General features: G+C 38.4%; 1 protein-coding gene across 1 annotated transcript in view; it reads left to right on the forward strand.

The window, feature by feature from the left end:
- Positions 1 to 23,247, forward strand: part of LOC136863709 (cell adhesion molecule Dscam2) — a 1,676,531-nt gene that overhangs the window by 1,462,467 nt on the left and 190,817 nt on the right. The window contains exon 23 of the mRNA XM_068226050.1: positions 13,994 to 14,149. Coding sequence (XP_068082151.1) covers positions 13,994 to 14,149 — 156 coding nt within the window. The remainder of the gene's footprint in view (positions 1 to 13,993; positions 14,150 to 23,247) is intronic.

The following is a 23,247-nucleotide window of genomic DNA, read 5'->3' on the forward strand; positions in this document are numbered from 1 at the left end:
GGCAAATAGGGCTTCTTAAGTGACAGGTATGTCATTAATCTGAACTTACAATAGGCTTGATTTGCTGTAGGCCGGAAGATTTTTTGTACTTTGCATCACTAGAATCCTGTCCTAAATTACTTACAAATTCGTTATACTCCACGTCTAAAACACTTCTCATACACGATTCATTTTACTCGGAGAGTAATACGACCAGTGGTGGATAATTCTTTTTGTGCAATGCAAACACTTGAAACAGACACCTACGAACTCGTTTGTTAGTTTTGTGATACAGGAAAATCTAGTTAATTTGAAGTCGTAGGGACACAAAAATGTAACTTCAAATTTTGGAATTTCGAATTAACCGCTGACTATTAATTCAGAAACGCCAACCCTTGCCACTATTTCATAAATGTATCCAATAAGGTGCATTTACATTATTCAAATAAAGCACTTGGATAAATCATAATGTAATAATAATAATAATAATGTTATTTGCTTTACGTCCCACTAACTACTTTTTAAGGTCTTCGGAGACGCCGAGGTGCCGGAATTTAGTCCCGCAGGAGTTCTTTTACATGCCAGCAAATCTACCGACACGGGGCTGTCGTATTTGAGCACCTTCAAATACCACCGGACTGAGCCAGGATTGAACCTGCCAAGTTGGGGTTAGAAGGCCAGCGCCTTAACCGTCTGAGCCTCTCAGCCCGGCTTGGATAAACCACTGGCAAACATGCAACCTCATGCAACGAAAGAAAAAAAACAAGATTCAAAGACGGGGACAAATCATGCTGGCTCCACTGTGCAAGTACCTTATTTTCTGGATTACTCCACTGTTTACATTTTTTGATGCCTTGTACTTGCACAGAGACATCGTGGCATATCAAACTTTCCTACGATGAGGGGAGGAAGTCTTTCACTTCTGTCTGCATTGCAGCACAGTACAGTGACCCTATCTCCTTTAAAACCATAAGTCTGTTTGATCTTGGCATTTCAAAAAAAAGATGCAGTTTCATCAGCATTGGCAACATTGTTTGGTGCGTACAAATTGATTATAATTGTGAACCACGCATTTTTGTTAACTGTCGGCATCACCAGTGTTTGCGGATTCTGTTTCTCTGCACACTGCCTGCAACGTGATATTGTGGCAATCCTTAAAATTCTGAATTGTACTGAATTATGATTTCACTCGAACTTATAAACTATGAAGTACACTGTAGACACATAGAAGCAAGTGAAAGTGTGGAAAGCTATCCTTGCATGTTCTGGAAGACTCATTCTGTCATGACGTTGAGAAAATTTGAATTTAAATTACTCTGTAAAAATTACTTTTTTTAAAGGTAAAGACAGTTTTAAATTAAATGTATGAATTGTTTTCCGTTGAAATATGACATTTGGGGGCAGTTTTCTTCCATCTGCAGTTACACAAAGCATACCTGTACACCCAACATTGAAAACTATTTGAACCAGGAGCGTGTTGCCAACCTTGACTCAAATAAAGCCTGCACCCCAATTTCGTGCCTCAGGTTTTTTTAAATATGCGGGGATTATTCACGTAAATATGGTAATCTCTCCAGTCCTTAATATTCTCTTTTCATTTATATATTCCCGAAGCAGAGTTTCATTACAAAAATTGATTTAGTTTGAAAGTAATTGACCAATGGTTCACTTTAATAAATATATATCCATTCATTATCTCCACAGAGTGAACAACCACACTTTCACTTTCCCTAAAAGGTGCTTGTGTCTCATATATTTAGTGTTGATGAATTTTCTAATACATTACTTTGGTTACTTTCTTAAATACTTCACTCTAATAAATTTATGAGCTGTTTCTTTATCACTTTACAAAAGAAATTTAATATGTCCTCTTATTCAATACATACACATCTTGATCATTCGAAGGAGTATATTAGTCAAACATGTTTCAACTCGTTTGAGACATCTGCAATGAAAAAAGTTAAAGTTATTTACATAATTGATGCTAAAAATTGTGTTAAAACCTAATGAAGAAGAGAATGAAAACAAATGAGACATGATGGCAACAAACAATAAGTGATTATGGCGAGGTTGTGGACCTCTTAGTCTAAAATTGCAGTGTGTTACAAATAAAAAAACAGGACGAAATCACTGTGCTAAAAATTCAAAATGACACTCTGTCTCTGTTGAGTCACCATCACAAATAGTTAAGAGGGAAGTGAAAAACTTGAGAAACTAAGTTTGAGAGGAAACATGTGCCAGGTAAAATGTGTGTGACACATAGTGAAAAACCACCAATAAAGCAAAATTTTTGAATAGTTGCACTCTCAATTTTAGCGGTCCCGTTCTCAATGATCATGTTCAATGTTGGCTAGGTGTGTTTGCCTTATTTTTAAATAGTCAGGAGGGCAGCAAAATATTGAGAAGCTATGTTAGAGAAGATAACAGATGACAGGTAGAATGTATGTGATACATAGTGGAAACCACCAATGAAGTTCAAATCTGTAATGGAAAAAATGAGGTTGTATGAGAAACTTGGGCTAATAAGTGAAAAATAAGTTTGAAGAAATCTTTTAAATTTACTTATTAAGTAGTTGTCCTCTCAAAACGGCCCGACGTTCTCATATTTAACGGTCCTGTTCTTGCTGATCGTGTCTATTGTAGGCTCAGCTGTGTTTGCGAGGATGGGAGAAGTGATTGGGGAAGGGGAGGGCATTGCACAGCTGGTGGGTAGAGGGGCAAAGGGGGGAGTGGTGGTGAGTTGGAGAGATGGAGGTGGGGGTTTGTTTTTATTATATAAGTTCTGACAAATATATGGAATGAATGTTTCAAGTAGAATGTTCATTTTTACATTGATTTCATTTAAATTATGAGAGGGGTTCATAAACTGATCTATATCAATGTAGATGCTCTTGAGAACATTGAGCAAGGTGCCTTTTTGCTCATAATGCAAGATTTTAAGATCTTTATCTATTGATGTGTATTCGTGACTGGATTCTTTATAATGTTCACTCATAGCTGAAAAACGATTACAATTGAGAGCGTTGCGATGTTCGGCATATCTTATGACAAAATTGCGGCCTGTTTGACTGACATAGCTGGAATTACAGGAATGGCATTCTAATTTGTAAAATCCGGAAGTAAAGTATCTATTATTATTGTTATTATTGTTATTGTTGACAGCGTGCAGATTGAAAATAAGTCTGGAGTTGGTGTGGGAGGTTCTAAACGCTCTTTTAATGTTGTGTTCTTTAAAGACATTAAAAATTTGGTAAACGCTACGATTATTGACTGTGAAAGTGGAATACTTCTCTTTAGGAGCAGAATCCTTTCTAGGGTAGTCTTGGATATGCTCTTATCTATTGATGATTCTATTAATGAAGGTTCCACTGAAACCGTTGTATTCTGCATTAATGTAAATAATTTTAATTCCTTTTTTTATCATTCTTGCAAGATAAAAGAACAAGAAATGATGGAGATGTGTATGTATTGAATAGGAGGACATATTAAATTTCCTTTGTAAAGTGAAAACTGCCAGTACGGAATGATTCTAATATCTTGTAATGGAAATGCCATCCGGGCAGGCAAGAAAGCCAACCTTTATTGCAATTCCTCAAAAATAAAGGTTGCCAAATTAGGGAAAGACTTATGTCTTTGAAAAAATGCTTGATCAATGAATTAATCCCCAAATTTTTTAAATTCACTGAAAAACTCATAGGAACACAGCAAAAACTTGTGCGACTCAACTTAAAACCAATAAAATTTGGATTAAAGATGAAATCAAATTTCTCCATAAAAAGAAATCTCTTCTGAACCACAAACTGTATGAAACTCATTTAGAAGTTTCCACTCATCTTTGCCCCCTTGAATGAACATCCTGTCAACTACACATCACTAACAAACTTAATCATACTTTGTTAAAGAAGCAAAACATAATTGACAAAAAATGGAATGCTCATTCAAAAACAACACTTAGCAAACCTATTACCCCAAATAGCGTAAAACCAAATGAGTTTTTTTTTCTTTTTGCTATGGGCTTTACGTCGCACCGACACGGATAGGTCTTATGGCGACAATGGGACAGGAAAGGCCTAGGAGTTGGAAGGAAGCGGCCGTGGCCTTAATTAAGGTACAGCCCCAGCATTTGCCTGGTGTAAAAATGGGAAACCACGGAAAACCATTTTCAGGGCTGCCGATAGTGGGATTCGAACCTACTATCTCCCGGATGCACCAAATGATTTTCACCAACCTGTAGTAAACATAAATAAAATCAATCTCGATGTCGATGATCTCAAAGTGCTGAGCAAGAGACCTAAACATAATTGGGGTAATCCTTCTAACCATGATAATTTAATTTCCACCATAGCTGAATCAGAATTAGCCGTTAATAAGTTACCCATAAACATACAAGAAGAGGTCCAATATGAAGTCAAACGTAAACTATCTTCTATCCTTAATCAACAATAAACCATTAAACCCAACAATGAACACATAGCTAAAGTCCACAAACTAAAGAAAATAGTCAAGAACAATCACTTAATAATAACAAAAGCCAACAAAGGGAACACTACTGTAATCATGGATAAAAGTGACTACATCAATAAAGCACAAATGTTTTTAACAAAAAACAACTTCATAACATCTAAAAAGGATCCAAGTACTGTAATAAAATACAAAGAGACCTGAAAACCATTCTTAAGAACGTTTCATTTTTGTTTAATGACCTTGAAAAATCCAAAATGATTATCATGAATCTGAAACTTCCCACAGCAAAAGTACTACCCAACATCCATAAAGCCAACATCCCCATAAGACCCGTTATCAATTTCAGAAATAGTCAGACTTTTGAAATATCTCAGTTCATTCACAAATTCCTTAAATCACACTATCATTTTCAAGCCAATACGTCAGTGAAAAATTCCATAGAATTTTGCAATAAAATTAAATATTTTAATTCATCCAAACACCACACCCTTTATTCATCTGATATTGCTAACCTGTATGCTAATATGCCTGTTAACAACACCGAATAACCGATTAAGAACCATCTTTCCAAATTCAGCAATTTAAGTAGAGGCAAAATAGATGAATTTATTCAGATTCTGAAATTGACATTGAATAACAATTTCTTCACTTTCAATAATGTCAGTTACCAACAGATGGGTCTTCTCATGGGGTCACCAGCTTATTTGTTATTTTAGACTACCGTATTCCTAACAGCAATACTGTACTTGAACTTCTCGACTCCATTGATCCACATATAAAATTCACCATAGTCAGAAAACAATAATGCCCTTAAATACCTGAACTTAACCATTATGCGCAACTGCAACAACACTTTATCCTTTAATATATACAGAAAACCCACCCACACCATCAATACTGTCCAACAAACTTCTCTGCACCCAGACATACATAAGAAAGCAGCTTACAATAGCATCTTTATCTCGCAAGAATTATAAAAAGGAAACTAATACTATTTACAATATTGCACAATACAATGGTTTCAATAGAACCTTCATCAATAGAATCATTAATAGATATAAGAGCAGACCCAAGTCTACCCTAGAAAAAGATTCCACTCCTAAAGAGAATAATTCCACTTTCACATTCAGTAATAGTAGCGTTTACCAAATTTTTAATATCTTTAAAACACAACATTAAAATAGCGTTTAGAAACTCCCACACCAACTCCAGACTTATTTTCAATCTGCACACTGTCAACAATAACAATAATAACAATATTAATAGATAATTGAACACCGGAGCTTACAAATTAGAATGCCATTCCTGTAATTCCAGCTATGTCTGTCAAACAGGCTGCGATTTTTTCATAAGATACGCCGAATATCACAACGCTCTCAAATATAATTGTTTTTCAGCTATGAGTGAGCATCATAAGGAATCCAGTCACGAATACACATCAATAGATAAAGATCTTAAGATCTTGCATTATGAACAAAAAGGCACCTTGCTCAGAGCATTGTTGGCGTGCTAGTGTTATATAATACAAATACTTTCAATAAGGACCCAAAAATGAATTTTATCACATGTAAGTGGTATGTTCCGAGCTGTCAGTGGAGAGATGGCGTGGGAGGACATCAGTAGATGAATAAGTTTGAGTGGTGTCTTTAAAAGTAGGAAAGATCACAATATGAAGATAAAGTTGGAATACAAGAGGACAAATTGGGGCAAGTATTCGTTTATAGGAAGGAGAGTTAGGGATTGGAATAACTTACCAAGGGAGATGTTAAATAAATTTCCAATGTCTTTGCAATCATTTAAGAAAAGGCTAGCAAAACAACAGATAGTCACCTGGGTGATTGCCCTAAATGCAGATCAGTAGTGACTGATGATGAACATTCTTGAGAGTGTCCACATCGATATAGATCAGTTTATGAACCCCTCTCATAATTTAAATGAAGTCAATTTAAAAAAACATTCTACTTGAAACATTCATTCCATATATTTGTCAGAACTTATATAATAAAAACAAACCCCCACCTCCATCTCTCCAACTCACCATCACTTTCCCCTCACCCCAATCTACCCACCAGCCCTGCAATGCTCTCCCCATCCCTCTTCAATCCTCCCATCCTTGCAAACACAGCTGAGCCAACAATAGACACGATCAGTAAGAACGGGGCCGTTAAATTTCAGGTCAGGCCATTTCGATAGGACAACTACTTAATAAGTAAATTTAACAGTTTTCTTCAAACTTATTTTTCACTTATTTGCCCAAGTTTCTCATACAACCTCATTTTTTCCATTACAGATTTGAACTTCATTGGCAGTTTCCACTATGAATCACGTACATTCTACCTGTCATCTGTTATCTTCTCTAACATAGTTTCTCAATTTTTTTGCTGTCCTCCTGACTATTTAAAAATAAGGCAAACACACCAAGCCAACATTGGACATGATCACTGAGAACAGGACCACTAAATTTGAGAAGATCTGGCCTTTCAAGAGTGCAACTATTCAAAAAAATTGAACTTCATTGGCAGTTTTCCACTATGTGTCACACACATTTTACCTGGCACATGTTTCCTCTCAAACTTAGTTTCTCAAGTTTTTCACTCCCCTCTTAACTATTTGTGATGGTGACTCAATGGAGACAGAGTGTCATTTTGAATTTTTAACACAGTGATTTCATCCTGTTTTTTATTTATAACACACTGCAATTTTAGACTATGAGGTCCACAACCTCACCAAAATCACTTATTGTTTGTTTCTGTCATGTCTCATTTTTTTCATTCTTTTCTGCATTAGGTTTTAACACATTTTTTGGCATCAGTTATGTAAATAACTTTAACATTTTTTCACTGCAGGTGTCTCAATTGAGTTGATTATTACTCCATCTAATGATGGAAATGTGTACCTGTATATAGGCCTATTGAATTGTTTTAATTCCGTCATGTCTTTGTCTTTCTTTCTCTCCTTTATTATGTTTTAACACATTTTTAGCATCTATTATGTAAATAACTTTAACACTTTTTTCACTGAAGATGGCTGAAATGAGTTGAAACATGTTTGACTATTATTACTCCATCGAATGATGGAGATGTGTAGCCTATGTATTGAATAGGAAGACATATTAAATTTCCTTTGTAAAGTGAAAACCGTCAATACGGAATGATTCTAATATCCTGCTTCTTTATAGTAATCATTATAATGATTGGTCTTGTTTACTAGTATCTAATTATTTTATTTGCCCCTAATCTAGGGCCTTGCTAGTTTGAGGTTAAGGCAAAATGAATTTTAGTTGTAGGCCTAATATGTAGAAAATGTTCAGCAGACAGATTCTACAATAGTATACATATACATGAATTACTGATCTTACCATAGGATTGACAAATGAACTCAGAGATGGTTACTGAGATAAAATAAATTTATCTTTAGTTTTTCTTATATGGAGTTATTGTAGCCTTTCTTGATCCCTATAAATGATGAACAATATCCTTAAAATTTCATTTGTAATATTATTACAGGTCATTACAGGTCATCCCCACTTTGCATAACCTATCAACTAGTTCATATTAGTGGAATATGCATTATAAAGGCACAAAATAAACAGCATGTTTGTGGAATGGTCCTTTCATCTTGGTGTGAGAAGATAATACATTGTCCTTTTTTCTGTGCAAGTCTGTCTCAATTTTTGTTGCTGTTATACTGGTTGGAAGCAGAGCAATGTTAGTGTTAGATGGGTGCATATCTTCATGAATTATAAGGCGCTGATGGACTACCCCATATATGTATAGGAAACGGATGGAGAATAGTGAGATTCTAATTCTATCCTCCAATGACCAAGGCTGCAGCCAAAAATTTTGGACCTGTGTGTTTCTTTTATGCTTTTTTCTTTTTTTAGCATGTAATCAACCCACACGTGCTTACATGGAAAGTCGCAGCTCACCATCTGTTTCCTCTACAGGTTGTAACAATAAGGTATGGCCAAACTTTCAGGACACATTCTTCATGCATAGAAGATAAAAATATGTTATATGGATATGGGTCTGGAAATTCTTCATTTCCACGTTAGAACTCATTTTCTACATCTCTATATAGTACGAGGGTGAACCAAAAAGTAAGTTACACTTCCAAGTTATGGCCATTTATGAAACCACCTATACATAGGCAACACGACTATGACAACAAACAATGTAAGTTCACTTTTCCACATAGTCCCCAAGAAACTGTAAACATTTCTCAGAACGATCAACCAACTTTTCAATTCCGGATGTGTAGAAATCAGCTCCAGTGCTATGTAACCACCTGGAGACAGCTGTTTCCACCTCCTTATTGTTTCGGAATCGTCGTCCACCGAGATCCTTTTACAGCTTACCGAACACATGATAATTGCATGGCACTAAGTCTGGACTGTATGGACGATGTTGTACCTCCTACTTGAATCACTGCAGCAGTTCAAATGTTTGGTGGGCCATGTGAGGTGTTGTGTTATCATGCAACAAAATTACACCGGTGTTCAATTTTCCCCACAGCTTTTCTTTAATTGCCTTACGGAACCGGTTCAACGTTTGACGATATGAAGCCGAGTTGATTGTAGTGGCTTTCCACATGAATTGCATGTGCACCACTCCCTCCATGTCAAAGAACACTGTCGCCACTACCTTTCCTTTCCTGCTGAAGGTTGGAGCTTGGCCTTCTTTCGTGGTGGTGATGTGGTGTGTACCCATTCCATCAATGTTCTCTTTGTTTTGGGGGTGAAGTGGTGGACCCACGTTTCATCCCCTGAGATCATTTGCTGCAGAAATCATTGCCCTCCACAGAATGCCATTGCAAAAATGCCAATGACAATTGGAAACATCCCTTGTGAACATCGGTGAGCAGACATGAGACCCATCTTTGACGCAGTATACAAAATTCAAGGTGCTGGTGAACAATGGAGAACACAGTGCCATATGAAATGTTCAGCATGCTGGCAATTTCCTGCAGTGTTATGCACTGATTCTCTCTGAAGATCCCTTCTACGCAGTCATTCATTTGCAACAGTACTGGATGTTGTGGGCCTGCCTTCAAGATATTCGTCCATGAGATCCGTACGTCCAGCGTCAAATTGCTTACACTAGTTTACAATACTTGGGTGAGGAATTGCACACTCACCATATACAGCAGTGATTTCACGATGAATGTCCGTGCAATTGAGCATTTTAGCCCAGAGAAATATGATCGTTGCATGCACCTCCAGTTTGGAGTGAATATCCAGTTGATGCGCCATTGAGCCTAGCCAACTCTGCGCACACAACACAACGGAATACCACACCAACCTTCCTATTGGACGTGTCAGCAGTGACTGTAGCTTGCTCTGCATTGGCCACGGTCACAACACACAGCGTGCTCTCGTGGTGAGCTAGTGTAACTTACTTTTTTATTCGCCTTCACACATTTATCATGGGAAACACGCAGGAACAGAATGTACCTGCATACCACATGAAATGTTCAAAATGCCCTCCATTAGCATTCACACATGCATCAACCAACCATCAGCGCATCTGAGATTGAAATGTTCTACAGGATAAAATGAAATACCTATTATGGTTAAGTTTATTAACAGTCCGAGATTCAATGCGATGGTGGGTTGATCGATGTATCAATGCTAATGGAGGACATTTTAAACATTTCATGTAAGAAAGAGTTTCATGTGGTATGCTGGTACGTTCTGTTCCTGTGCATTTTCCATGATTGGTGTACTACATAGAGTTAAAGAAAATGAATTCTAACATGGAAATGGAAATGAAGATTATGTTTGAAAGTTTAGCCGTACCTTATTGTAGTAAAATGAAAATGTTAAAAGTCCACCTTTTCAGTACCATGAATGTTTATTGATGAGAGTATATATCACATAACGGTTAAAGAAGATTGGTACTAGTTTCGATGCTCATTGCACGTCATCATCAGCCAACGAATCAATTGAGCAAAATATAACTTATCAAATAGCAATATATAACACATGATAGCACCTACAAGGCAAATGTTAAAGTATGACTAGTTAAAATATAAAACACATGACAGCAAATACAAGGATTAATGTTAAAAGTTAAATTGTAATAAGTTAAAACAATGAAAGCAAATCAGAGAAGGTAACACAATTGTGAGGGTATGATACACAGTAAATAGTCCAGCTTGAGGTTTTGTGGAACATAAGGTGTATCTATATGCAACACTTGAATGCACTTACTAAGGCAAATTTTAAATGTAACATTAAAATGATGAGGGTATGGTGCGTATGACCATCTAAAACACATGACAGCACCTATAAAGTCGCTGTTAGATTATAACCAGTTGAAATGATAAGGTGCGTCTGACTGTAAAATATAAATATTTTTGAGAAGGTATCCCAGTTGTTGAGTCTTGATAAACAAGAGAATAGTCCAGCTTGAGGTGCATAGATCATAAGGTAACATATGTTATCAGTGGGAAGAATAAACCTTGTTCTATTCAGTTGCAGTAATTAACAGGCTTAATTCAGGTGGTTTCAAAGCCAACAATGTGGTCGTGTGAAGATCATAATTTGAATCAACGTCACGATTCCCAGTTCAGTATGTAAACGTGGAGACCTGACGAAAAGATTGAAAGCCAAATTAGGCATGATATAAATGTGCATAGCCAAAAGAAAGAGGCGAACTCGCCTTGAGCAGCGTGATGGCACAGATGTTGAAAGGAGAGGAGCTGGGCTAATGAAGAGAGCAATAATGGAGGCCAAGTAGTGGAGGGGAAGGGAGAGTGAGGGGAGAGAAAGGGGAAAGAGGAGGAGCTAAAGCTGAGGAGTAGGACTTTGGTGGGGCAGAGGGATGAGGTAGTGGGGATAAGTGACGGGGATGGGTATTGCACATGGCTTGAAAGATAGCGCTAGTGTTTTGAAACGTCTGTCTATTTTTAAACAAGTTAATTAAGAAATCAAAAAGATATTGTGCTTCTCAGAAATTTCATTTAAGTTGAAGTTAGGATTAAAGTATTGATCGAAATGGATAAAACAATTTTCAATTATATTCATGAGAGGCCCTTTACTGGCCGTTTGAAGGATCTCTAAATCATGTTCAATGTTGGTAAACTTGTGGTTGGAGTCAGAGATATTGCTGAAAACCTATTATATCTTATAGCGTTGACGTGCTCTGAATATCGTCATGAAACTGCATCCTGTTTGCCAAACATATGAGGAATTGCAGTCATTGCATTTGAATCTGTAAATTCCAGACTTTAAGAAAGTATTGGATATGTTAACTGGTGGGGAATTGTGCAGATTTCTGAATTCCTGCTATATGTTCTGAAGGAAATTTTTACGTTATGTTTTCTGAAGAGATTGGTGACTTTGTAGACATCTTTGTTGAAAGTGAAGGTGGAAGAAGTGGCGTCTTTAGATTTTTCTTTAGTAAGAGTGGTCTTAGGTCGGTGTCTGAACTTGTTGATAATCTGTTCTATAAAGGGCTTATTGTAACCGTTAAATTTGGCGATTGCACGAATAGTATTGAATTCATTGTTCAAGTCTTTCTTTGACAGAGGTATTGTGAAGGCACGGTGGACTAAACTATTATAGGTAGCACGTTTGTGTGCTTGGGGATGTGTGGAGTCTTCACGAATGGTAGTTGCAGTTTCTGTGGGTTTCCTGAAAATTTTGTAATATAAAGAAGAAGGGTGTCTATGAATGGTCAAATCTAGAAAATTGATTACCGGTAACCTGTTTGTTTCAGACTCAAGTGTAAATTGTTACGCCCTGTTTATGTATATATTATGATCAACAGACGTTATGCTAATCATTAAAGGTTTAGGCAATACCTGCTTAGGCATATGGGGTTCAGTCACTCTTCCATGTGGCTTATAGGAACAGTCCTCAAAAGAAGCACAAATCACGTGACGTGAAGGATAATTGCCAGCTGTGATCTATGAGCATTAGACATGCCTAGAAAATGCAGGAGATGTAACTATTAATAAATGAGCATTTGAGGGAATTTGTACAGTATAAATGGGCTGACACACATGCATTCTCTACTACAGCCATGATTTTCTGAGGAGATATTGCATATGATTGTCATTTGTCACAGTTAGTGATGCAAAGGACATTGATTTCATAGGGTACACAGGAAAGATCCTGCAGCCCCATGTGCTACCTTCTCCAATTTGAGCATCCAGGAGTAATTTTGCAGCAAGATAATGCTCATTTGCAAAGTGCTTGTGTTTCTAGGAGTATTTATGTCACGTTTTGTCACTTGCTTAGTCTACCTGGTCACCTAACTTGTTGCCCATCAAGATTGAAGATAAAAAATGATGCTCAGGTCAAATAAAGCCACTGAGGCTTGAAGATGGACCATGAACCTAATATGATTTTGAGACCATATTCCCATTGTAGAAGAGTGTAAATAAATGGTTCAAAGCTACTTGTGGAGAGATAACATTGCCCTATAGAGCAAAGTAACATAAGATTTAATAATTTCTTGAATATTAAGGAAAACTACTATATTTACCTCACTTTATAATATGAAAGATTTTTCTGTGCAATATTTTGGTGCCAAGTACATCTGTTACTTGAGTACTAGAAAAATTAATAATTTACTTGTCTCTTTTTATATATGCTACCTAAGTTCCCCTGTATTCACTTCATCTGTGTTCAAATTAAAATGTTGGTCTTTTTTCCCAATAGGCCTTCTTGCCTGCTGGGGCCTTAGTTTTTAAGGAGCAGTCCTTCACTGTCTCACTTGTTTTTTTCAGTCTTGTTGGAGCACATTGTACTTGGCACAAAGTATTTCATTATTAATTATGAAAATAGCAAAGTCACAATGTATAACAATATATAATGATGTGCAAGCAAGAATACTACTTCAAAGATTTGTAACTGTTGTACTGAACTCCCGAACATTTTGATAACACATCAAATTTTTCTAATCTAATATATCCATTGCTTACATTAAGTCATCTACAGGTCTCGGTAATTCTAAAACCTACAACAATTTTTGGTGCTTAATTTTATTGATTTCCTTAGAAAACAATGGGTGTACCTATATGTTTGTATATGTCGGCAATAGAACAGAAAATATTCACATACTATAAATGTTTTTACATACTTGGATATTCACATATTATACTTCGGTACAAGTCATAAAGTGGTTTAAACATTGTTATTCTTTAAAATGCCAAACAATGTTTATAATGTTAAATTGATATATTGATACTGCAATAAAATAATGATAGCCAGCTTCACATTTTCTATAATTTTGATCTGATCAAGAATGAAATATATCTAACTGCCTGTACTGCACAAAAAAAGGCCATTGCAGAAGATTACTTTCCTTCAAAATCCTCTTGTTTGAAATAGGATGAACATGTTGTGCAGGTGGTAGGATTCTAAGTATCATCTCTTCTGCCACCGACTATCCACAGTTTACAAATGTCACCATGTTTCAAGAATGTATAAAATTAAATATTTCTTTGCTGGCCAATTTTTGTGTGGTTGATTGTACATTCTTTACTATCATGAATTCTAAGTATCAATGCAAATATTTCTATGACCAACTTTATTTGACAGAACCTGTGATTCGAGACAAAAAAGTAACAACGGCTCTAACTACTGTCCTGCATGGATTACAACCATACACAAATTATAGTCTTCAAGTGTTAGCCTTTACACGTGTGGGAGATGGAGCTGCAGGACCTGTTGTCTACTGCATGACTGAAGAGACAGGTAAGAGGAGTTTATATTTCCTACATGCGAGATCATCTCCATATCCTCACTAAATAATTTTCATTAAGTCAAAACAATAAAAGTGTTGATAATACAGAAGTGTAAATTCTTCGCATCAGCCATAAAGGTTGTACTCTTAAAATAAATTTAATTAATTAATTTGAACCTGAGTTACACATACATCTAGATGAAGAGCACATTTTACTCTAACTAAGAATTATTTACAAATCAGCTTTAGACGTTACGTCATATACCATTAGAATAATTTTCTGTGTCTGTTTTTAATTTTATGTACTTTTGGGAATAAGATTAAAGACAGGTTATTTCAAAGATATAAGTTAACAATGCAATTTATACTTATTGTTCTCCTAATATATCAGGTTTGTAACATTTTTAATCAACATTGTTACTTTTGCACCAAATTTTTATAAATGTGTTTAAAATACCGTTTCTTTTACTAATGACTGTGCAAGGTGATCCTGAATCTCCAGCTATTTCAATTTTAGTTTTATGTGGATTATTGTCCACTTTGCATATATATTTTAATTTCTCCTCCAGAGTGTAACATTTCTCATTCAGTTCTCCATGGCCGACTGACAGCAATGTACAATTTCTACTGATAGAACCAGAGTTCTTATTACCAAGTACGGAAAATCTCAGATCTCGACATCATTTTAATGCATCTTGTTTTCATAACCTCCTTACAGTTAAAACAGAAGCACCCTATGTCCCAGCCAAATTTTGTGTGGTTGAGTCTACATTCTTTACTCTCATGAATTCTAAGTAATCTTTCTACTTTAGCTTTATGCCATGTGGTCACTTGCCATGACCTTTGCTAGACTAACGCACTCCTCTGATAACTGCAACTGAAGTCCCACCACTAACAATGATGACTGTTATGTATCATATTTCTAATTCACGTGTATTTTGGTAACAACAGGAAATTCATACATCTGCAGCATTTTGTAACCTTTCTCTTTTAGCTAAATGCTGCACAGTCACTTTCCACAACCTTTGTTAGACAACCACATCCCTCCTACATCTGGCTCCATGGCTAAATGGTTAGCGTGCTGGTCTTTGGTCACAGGGGTCCTGGGTTTGATTCCCAGAAGGGTCAGGAATTTTAACTATCATTGGTTAATTTCGCTGGCAAGGGGGCTGGGTGTATGTGTCGTCTTCATCATCATTTCATCCTCATCACGACACGCAGGTCGCCTACGGGAGTCAAATCAAAAGACCTGCACCTGGCTAGCCGAACATGTCCTTGGGACACTCCCGGCACTAAAAGCCATACACCATTTCATCCCTCCTACATCTGCAGCTGAAGTCCCGCTTCCAACAAAACCGAGTCCGTGTATCACATTTCTAACTCACCTGTGTTTTGATCAGAGGGAATGCATATGTCAGCAACAGTATTTTATCTTTGTTACATACAAAAATAAACTGCATTTAATGAATATTAACACATATAACACCAAATTAAGTATAAATGTGTTATATACAATTGAGGTTTAATTAACATGTTTTTGAGTTATATTTTGCTGGGACCTACAGAAATTTATGTATATAACAGATTTATGCAGAACTGAGTTACATTTAAACCACTCTTGATTACATCTCATAAAATTTGGGACATGCCTAAAAATAAAGTCATAGTGATCAAATATAACGCCATACACTCCTTCGTTCACCTTCTTCCAAATGTAGTGCTAGTGACAAATACATGGGATTGTGCCCCACAAGACAGAATGCTTGTTGCATGAAGGCTGGAGAGAGAATTATCCCCTTCACTGCTCAGTGTTGTCATCCTTCCAGTCCAAGTGCAATTTGCAAACAATCATTTCTAAATAGGTGGATGTGGTCTGTGTCTGTTATATCCTTCTTTGCTTGTGAGCCATGAGCCAGCTCAGTGAGTCCTGTTCTTGTGCTGCTCTGATTTAGAACCCCAGACAGTTCTTCCAAACTGATTTTGATGCTTTTGAACTTAAATGAACACTTGTCAAAATAAAATATGAGAATATAATGTTGGACATAATAGCACCTATAGTTGATGATGATGATGATGATGATGATGATTATTATTATTATTATTATTATTATTATTATTATTATTATTATTATTATTATTATTATTATTATTGTTACCGTGTTTTTGTGGTAGTTATGCGTGAAAGAAGGTGCGGGGTGGTGAACGGGTCTCAAGCTACTAAAGTAAAATTAATTAAAATTTAACCAGGTTATATTTTCTTTTCAAAAACAAAGAAATAACAAGCATGGCAGGTACAAAGTAGCAAGTCAAAAGGGTAGTTACAATATTTACAGGATTTGGGCTTCGAGCCCTGAAAACACAATGCTTGGGCAATCAGCGCAGTTTTACCTCCAAACACAAGTTTCAACAGAGGGGCAGAAAACCCCATTCATGCCTAGGAGCCCTAGCTCCAAATTACACTGAAAAGCCTCCACGAGGCACACAACACTCAATTTTCAAAGAGCCACTCGCTCTCAAATTTAAGCCTCTCCCAGGCCACACCAAACTCCACCTTCAAGTTGTCCTCAACGGACATAAACACAGGGGTAAAATACCCAATCTACTGAGGTCTATTAAATGCAAAGGAGGTTAATTAAATGACCTCTAAAATAACAATTTGAGAGGAGGCGAACTTGCACTCCTAATACACTTTGATTAAGACCTACTTGGCACTAGGCCGTTAATACAAGGGCTAATCCCATACTAAAGAGGTGACTTAAGAAGAGAACAATTTGTTTTACGTTAACGAAGAATAGGTTGAGAAAAATAAGTTCACCTCAAAACAATATGAGTGGGAGCTCGAGAGGGTTAGCACTCTCTATCCCAGTATGTAGCTTTAAAAGAGAATATATGAAAAGAGTAGTTACATTTAGGAAAAGGTTACATGGTGGAACGCTTAGAACCCGCCCCGAGAGTTAAACTGCTGAGCAAGCAAAGAAAGAAGTTATTAATCGGCCATTACCTTGTTGTTGACCGCTGCAGAGGAAAGAGGCGCTTCCCGCCTCCTGCTATGTACTTAATACACTGAAAGATGGAACTGAAGTGGCCCGGAGACCCTAAAATCAGCAGTTTATATACTCTCGCGGAAGTTTCTAGGCGTTAGGGGAATGAGAACACCCTCCCACGAGGATTTTATTGGTTCATCCATAAACCCCCTACACAATACTAAGAAGAAACACATAATTGGTGGAAAATTAATTTAAGAAATTCGGGATAGGCCAGATTTAAAACAAGGGGAAAGAAGGGGTTAATATTGCCAACTTAACCAATGACTGAAAGAAATTTAGTAAAGAACGAACATTTGAAATAAAAATATCTCCAACAAAATAGTTCTTTGACTCCGCACTAGGGTGCACTATTGTTGATCTTCAGTAGTGTCCTCTAGAAGAGAAAGTTCACACTTCTTACTTCAAGCAAAACAAAAACACATCAAAAATGACACAGTTCAAAAACTCAAAATTTTCCACGTGGTGACATCTTCTGAGAAGGTAGCGAATTAATTGCGTATATAAAGTTCAGACTTCCTCCAGCAGAGGAGTTTCGACTGGCGCAAATTTTAAATTAGCGGCGTGGAGGTGTACCGCCCGGTACAGACCTCCCCCCCCCAAAAGTACCTCCAGGGGTGACACATGAAATCTGTTTGAAACAAGGTCCAAGTTATGCTGTGGATATGAAGATTGATTGCAGAGGCATTTATAAGATTTCTTAATTTGGTTTGATTCAGTTTCAAAATTTTGTTGTTGCAGGTGAAGTAAAGTCTTTATATTTGTAGAAGTTGAATTTCTGAAGATAAACTTTTAATACTTAGAAGTGAAGAAAAATTTTGCAATTGCCACCAAATATTGCTGTTGAATTTCCAAGTGTAGTCATTGCTTATCGTAACTGTCCATGTAGTTGATGTTGATTAAGTTGAATGGCCAGACCGGCCGTTGCAGCTTGCGTCCAAAGGGAGGCCGCTCGGACCCCTCAAGTACCCTGAGATACCGCTCGCCCGCACTATGAGGGGAGCAGAGGTGTTGAAACACGCCGCGCCCGCGGTGAACATATACAGGCTGCGGGCAAGTAGCAGGTCGTGCGCCGCGCATCAGCCTCGGCCGGGAGGAGAGCTCCGGCTCGCCGTGCACCTGACGTCCTCGCTGGAGAAGAGGGGGCCCGTCCTCTGCCCCAGTTGCTGCACGGCGCCGCGCGGCTGCGGGGGCACTGAAACATTAAAGCTAGGCGGCAGAATTGTGTTGGACCATCATCTTTTTGAGGGCACAGGCTTGGTGAAGAGGTTGAGGGGTCAGCGGCGTGCAGATGTCCATGGCATTTAATATAATTCAGCCACAGTGTGTATTGAAGCAGGAGACGGGAGCGTGGTAATGGCCGAGGCAAGGACAGGATGGCAGTTTAACAAATCGGGGGAGGTTTCACACAAATGCTTACATATAAAACAAAATATTATAGAAGGGGCAGAAAGCCTTAAAAGTGAAACTCAAAAAAAAAATATAACCTTCATATTCCTTTCAAAATAATATGAAGCAAGTTCACACGGAAATTACACCGGTTTCACCTGTGACAGGTGAACCCTAAATATCCTCTCGGTGGCTGGATTGCTTACTAACAACGTAACTGGCGTAAGAAAATCGAGAATGATACAAGGCCCATGAAATCTGGGAACAAAGTTCTTGACCATCACCTGGTCACCTACATTCAAAGTGGTGGGTCTCCGTCCACGATCATACCTTTCCCTAACCTTTTCATGAGATACCTTAAGATTGGCTTTAGCCTTCTTCCAAAGATCTTTAATATTATCCGGATCTATTGTCTCGGGTAGAATGTCACTCAGAGACCAGAGGTTAGAGAGCGGCGAGTTGGGATCAAACTTGAACATCAAAGAAGCTGGAGTAAATTTATGTGATTCATGAACCGCCGAATTCAAAGCAAAAGCTAACCAATGCAGGGACGTGTCCCACCTGGAATGATCATCATGATGATAGGCAATAAGTGCGGACCTGAGATTACGATTAACCTGTTCAGCCAGAGATGGTTGAGGGTAATAAGCAGAAGTAGTTACATGAGAGATGGATAAGTCAAAACAGAATTTACGAAATAAATTAGATGTAAAAGCCTTAGCATTATCAGATACAATATATTGGCACGGACCAAAAGAAGCAAAAATAGAATTTAAGCAAGTAATGGTAGACTGAGCGGTAGCCAGCTTAGTCGGAAATAACCAGGAAAATCTGGTAAAACCATCTACACATACAAAGATGAATTTGTTGGCATTTCCCTTCGACTGGGGGAAGGGTCCTACATAATCAATATACAGGCGTTCCATGGGGCGCGATGTTTGATGCGAAGACAAAAGGCCTACCTTGGTGGACATGGTGGGTTTACTGAGCAAACAAGATTTACAAGCTTTTACAAGTTCACGAATTTCACCGTCCATACCTTTCCAGATGAACATTTCACGAATCTTTTCACGAGTTTTAAATATTCCCAGATGCCCCCCCAATGGGGTCTCATGATAGTATTTGAAGATCATAGGCACAAGGACAGCTGGAACGACAACCTTCATCATCTTGTCATGCCTCGAAGGGCAACATAAAACACCATTCCTCAGAACATAAGGGACGACATGTTCCCCAGAAGAAAGGGTTTCCATTATCGGAGCCAGCGTCGGTTCTTCATGTTGGTATTTCTCGATATCCCTAAAGAGCATGGGGGCATCCGTTAAGATGGCATTAACATCAGATAGTATGGACTCGGGAGGTGATGAACTGTCGACCGGTTCTTGGGTCTCGACGTCGTTTGAAAACATACGGCTGAGTCCATCAGCGACAATATTTTCGGTACCTCTGATATGTCTAACATCAAACTGGAAGGCAGAAATACGGATGGCCCAACGGGCTATACGACCAGTACGACGCGGCCTACCTAAGACCCAGCTTAAGGCTTGATTATCTGTCTCCAGGTCGAATTTAACATGTTCCAGATAGAGACGGAACTTCTCTAAGGCGAATAAGACTGCCAAACCTTCGAGCTCATATATGGAATACTTGGCTTCTTGAGCCGACAAGGTCCTAGATGCATAGGCGATGGGTCGCCTGCCTAGTTCAGTCTCTTGAAGAAGGACTGCCGCTACTGCTGACGACGACGCGTCGGTTTGGACGATGAATTTCTTCGAGAAATCAGGCATAGCAAGTACAGGGGCATTACAAAGAGCTAATTTAAGGTCTTCAAAAGCGGCTTGTTGAGAAGGTCCCCACTCGAATTTGATGCCTTTCCTACGAAGAAGGTTTAAGGGCGCCGCTCTATTAGCGAAGTTAGGAATAAACTTCCTGAAGAAATTCACCATACCAATAAACCTGGCGATGCCTTTGATGTCCTTGGGAGGTTTAAAATCACGGATGGCCTGTGTTCTAGAATGATCGACGGCTACACCATCAGGTGACACAATATGCCCTAGGAAAGACATAGAGGGCTTAGCAAAGGCAACCTTGGACAACTTAACAGTTAACCCAGCTTTACGAAGGCGATCGAGAACTTCTCGCAGATGATCTAGATGCTCTTCAAAAGTCTCTGAAAATACGACGACATCATCCAAGTAGTGATATAAGTACTCAAATTTGATGTCGGAGAAGACCCTATCTAGTAGCCTAGTGAGTACAGCTGCTCCCGTGGGGAGCCCGAAAGGCACGCGGTTGTATTCATATAAATTCCAGTCCGTGGCAAACGCTGTAAGGTGTTTAGACTCTTCGGCAAGGGGAATTTGATTATAGGCCTGATTCAAGTCCAAGATAGTAAAGAACTTGGCCTTACGAAACCACGAAAAACAAGAATGAAGGTCGGGAAGGGGCACAGATTGTAGCACCACCTTCCGATTGAGAGCCCTGTAATCAATGACAGGCCTGAAGCCCCCTTGGGGTTTCGGGACTAGAAAAATAGGCGAGGAATACGCTGACTTAGAGGGCCTAATAATACCATCCTTCAACATCTGATCGATAATTTCTTTCAGAGCCTTCATTTTAGGTGGAGATAGCCTATACGGTGGAAAACGGACAGGAATCGAATCCGTGACCTCAATTTTGTATTCTATCAGGTCAGTAACACCAAGAGTATCAGAAAACACCTCTGGAAACGACTGACACAGCTTACGAATACTATCAGCCTGCTCCTCAGGTAGATGTCTAATGTCTAACAACATCTCATCCTGGGTAGGCGAAATAGGCGAACATGATGCAGAATTACACTTTAATAAAGGGATGCTACAATTAGAGGCAAATTTGAAAGTGCAAGACCTACTCTGAAGATCGAGCACAAGACCAGTGTGAAAAATAAAGTCCGCTCCCAATATAATGGGGCAAGACAAGAGCTTGGCCACAAACAATTTAACTTTCCAAGTGAATTTAAAAATACGAATTTTGACCAATAAGGAACCTAGAATTTCTAATGGGGATGAATTAGCCGAAACATATTGAACAGGAGATGAGACATAGTCAGATAGTTTACAAACAGATTTCAATTTAGAATACCATTCAGCCGAAATAATCGAACAAACACTGCCTGAATCTAAGAGAGCTGTAATAGGCTCGTTATTTAACTCAATCTTAAGAAAAGGAACAGGTGCGGGGGAATCCGCCGCAATCCTAAGACACTCTTTGGGACCTTCAAAAGATGAATTTGAAAATTGCTCGTTCCCTGAATTTACAACCTGTTTACCAGGGGCTGAGTCTCGGGAAGATGGATTAGTCGACTCAGCCGAAGCCACTAGTCACTTTTTATTATTGGCATAGGTAGAATTTGCACCAGAAGTTGAGCAGGAGGGGGTGCTATTCGAGTTTGGGCAATTCTTGGCGATATGTGAGAAAGCCCCACATTTAAAACAGCCTTGTGCTGAACCAGCGCCATTATTTGCCCTACTGGTTTTGACCAATGGACATTTATTGCGAAGATGGTCAGGCGACCCGCAAGCATAACATTTACGGGGTGTGACTGGTCGGCGAGGTGGAGGCCGAGTATTACTAAACGAAGGAGGGGGTTCTTTTGCCACACGCAAAGAATCGGCGTACCTAACTCCTTCCGCTGAGACGGCCAACGCTTCAAGTTCAGAGAAAGTTTGCGGGCACGCCGCGAAACACAAGTATGACCTATAAGATGGTGAAATACCTTCCACAATAGCTTGTACAATTTGATCCTCAGGGAAGTGAAGAGCAAACACCCTAGTATAAAACTTAATGTCTTGTATGAAATCAGCCAAGTTCTCATCCAATCGCTGTACACGATAATAGTACTTCTGAATCAGAGAAGACCTCGCGCGGGCGGGAATAAAATTTGCAAGCAAGTGTGCATGAAAATCTTCAATAGATGACTGTTCGGCTATGGCTCTTACTATTTTGTCAGAAAGAATACCAATTGCATAAGGATAGATAATTTGCAAAATTTAACATGGAGAAAGAGAAAAACAAGGGCATGATCCTGAAATTCAACCAGAAATCTTAAAAATGAAATTACTTCACTGGTGGTATTAACCGAAAACTTAGAGATACCTCTGAGCAACATTGCCAATGGGTGAGGCAAGCTGCTAAACCCAGGTGACATAGTAGGTAAAGGTTTCAATGGCAAGGAAGTTAATTCCGAACGGATGTTACTCAACGATGCACGGCGTTCAGATTCGTTGTCCAATGGGGCAGAGATAGTTTGAGCAGCAACGGTTATCCTATTAACTTCTCCCTTATGAGGCTCTTCCTCGCTACCTACATTCACTGTGGTGGGTAGATCGCTTTTGGGAGGAACCTCCCCTGTTAACAATTGAGTGACCTTGCTAGATAATTCAGACATATTTTCAAGCAGCGTACTAGCTTCCTTCTTCTGAACGTCATTCAACTTTAGAGACAACAGATCGTTAACTCTATTGGAAAAATGAAACAGCCTAGCTTGCACACGCTTAATTTGATTAGGAGAAGGATCATTTTCATCAAAAAAACTAACTACAGAAGCTAGCCCAGTAATATTCTCCGTGATCGTGGAAAGAGAGTCGTCAATTTCTTTCTCTCCCAAATTGGGGATGGAAATGGGCAAATCTAGG

The sequence above is a fragment of the Anabrus simplex genome, chromosome 2, assembly GCF_040414725.1.
Source record: "Anabrus simplex isolate iqAnaSimp1 chromosome 2, ASM4041472v1, whole genome shotgun sequence".
Taxonomy (NCBI): Eukaryota; Metazoa; Arthropoda; class Insecta; order Orthoptera; family Tettigoniidae; genus Anabrus; species Anabrus simplex.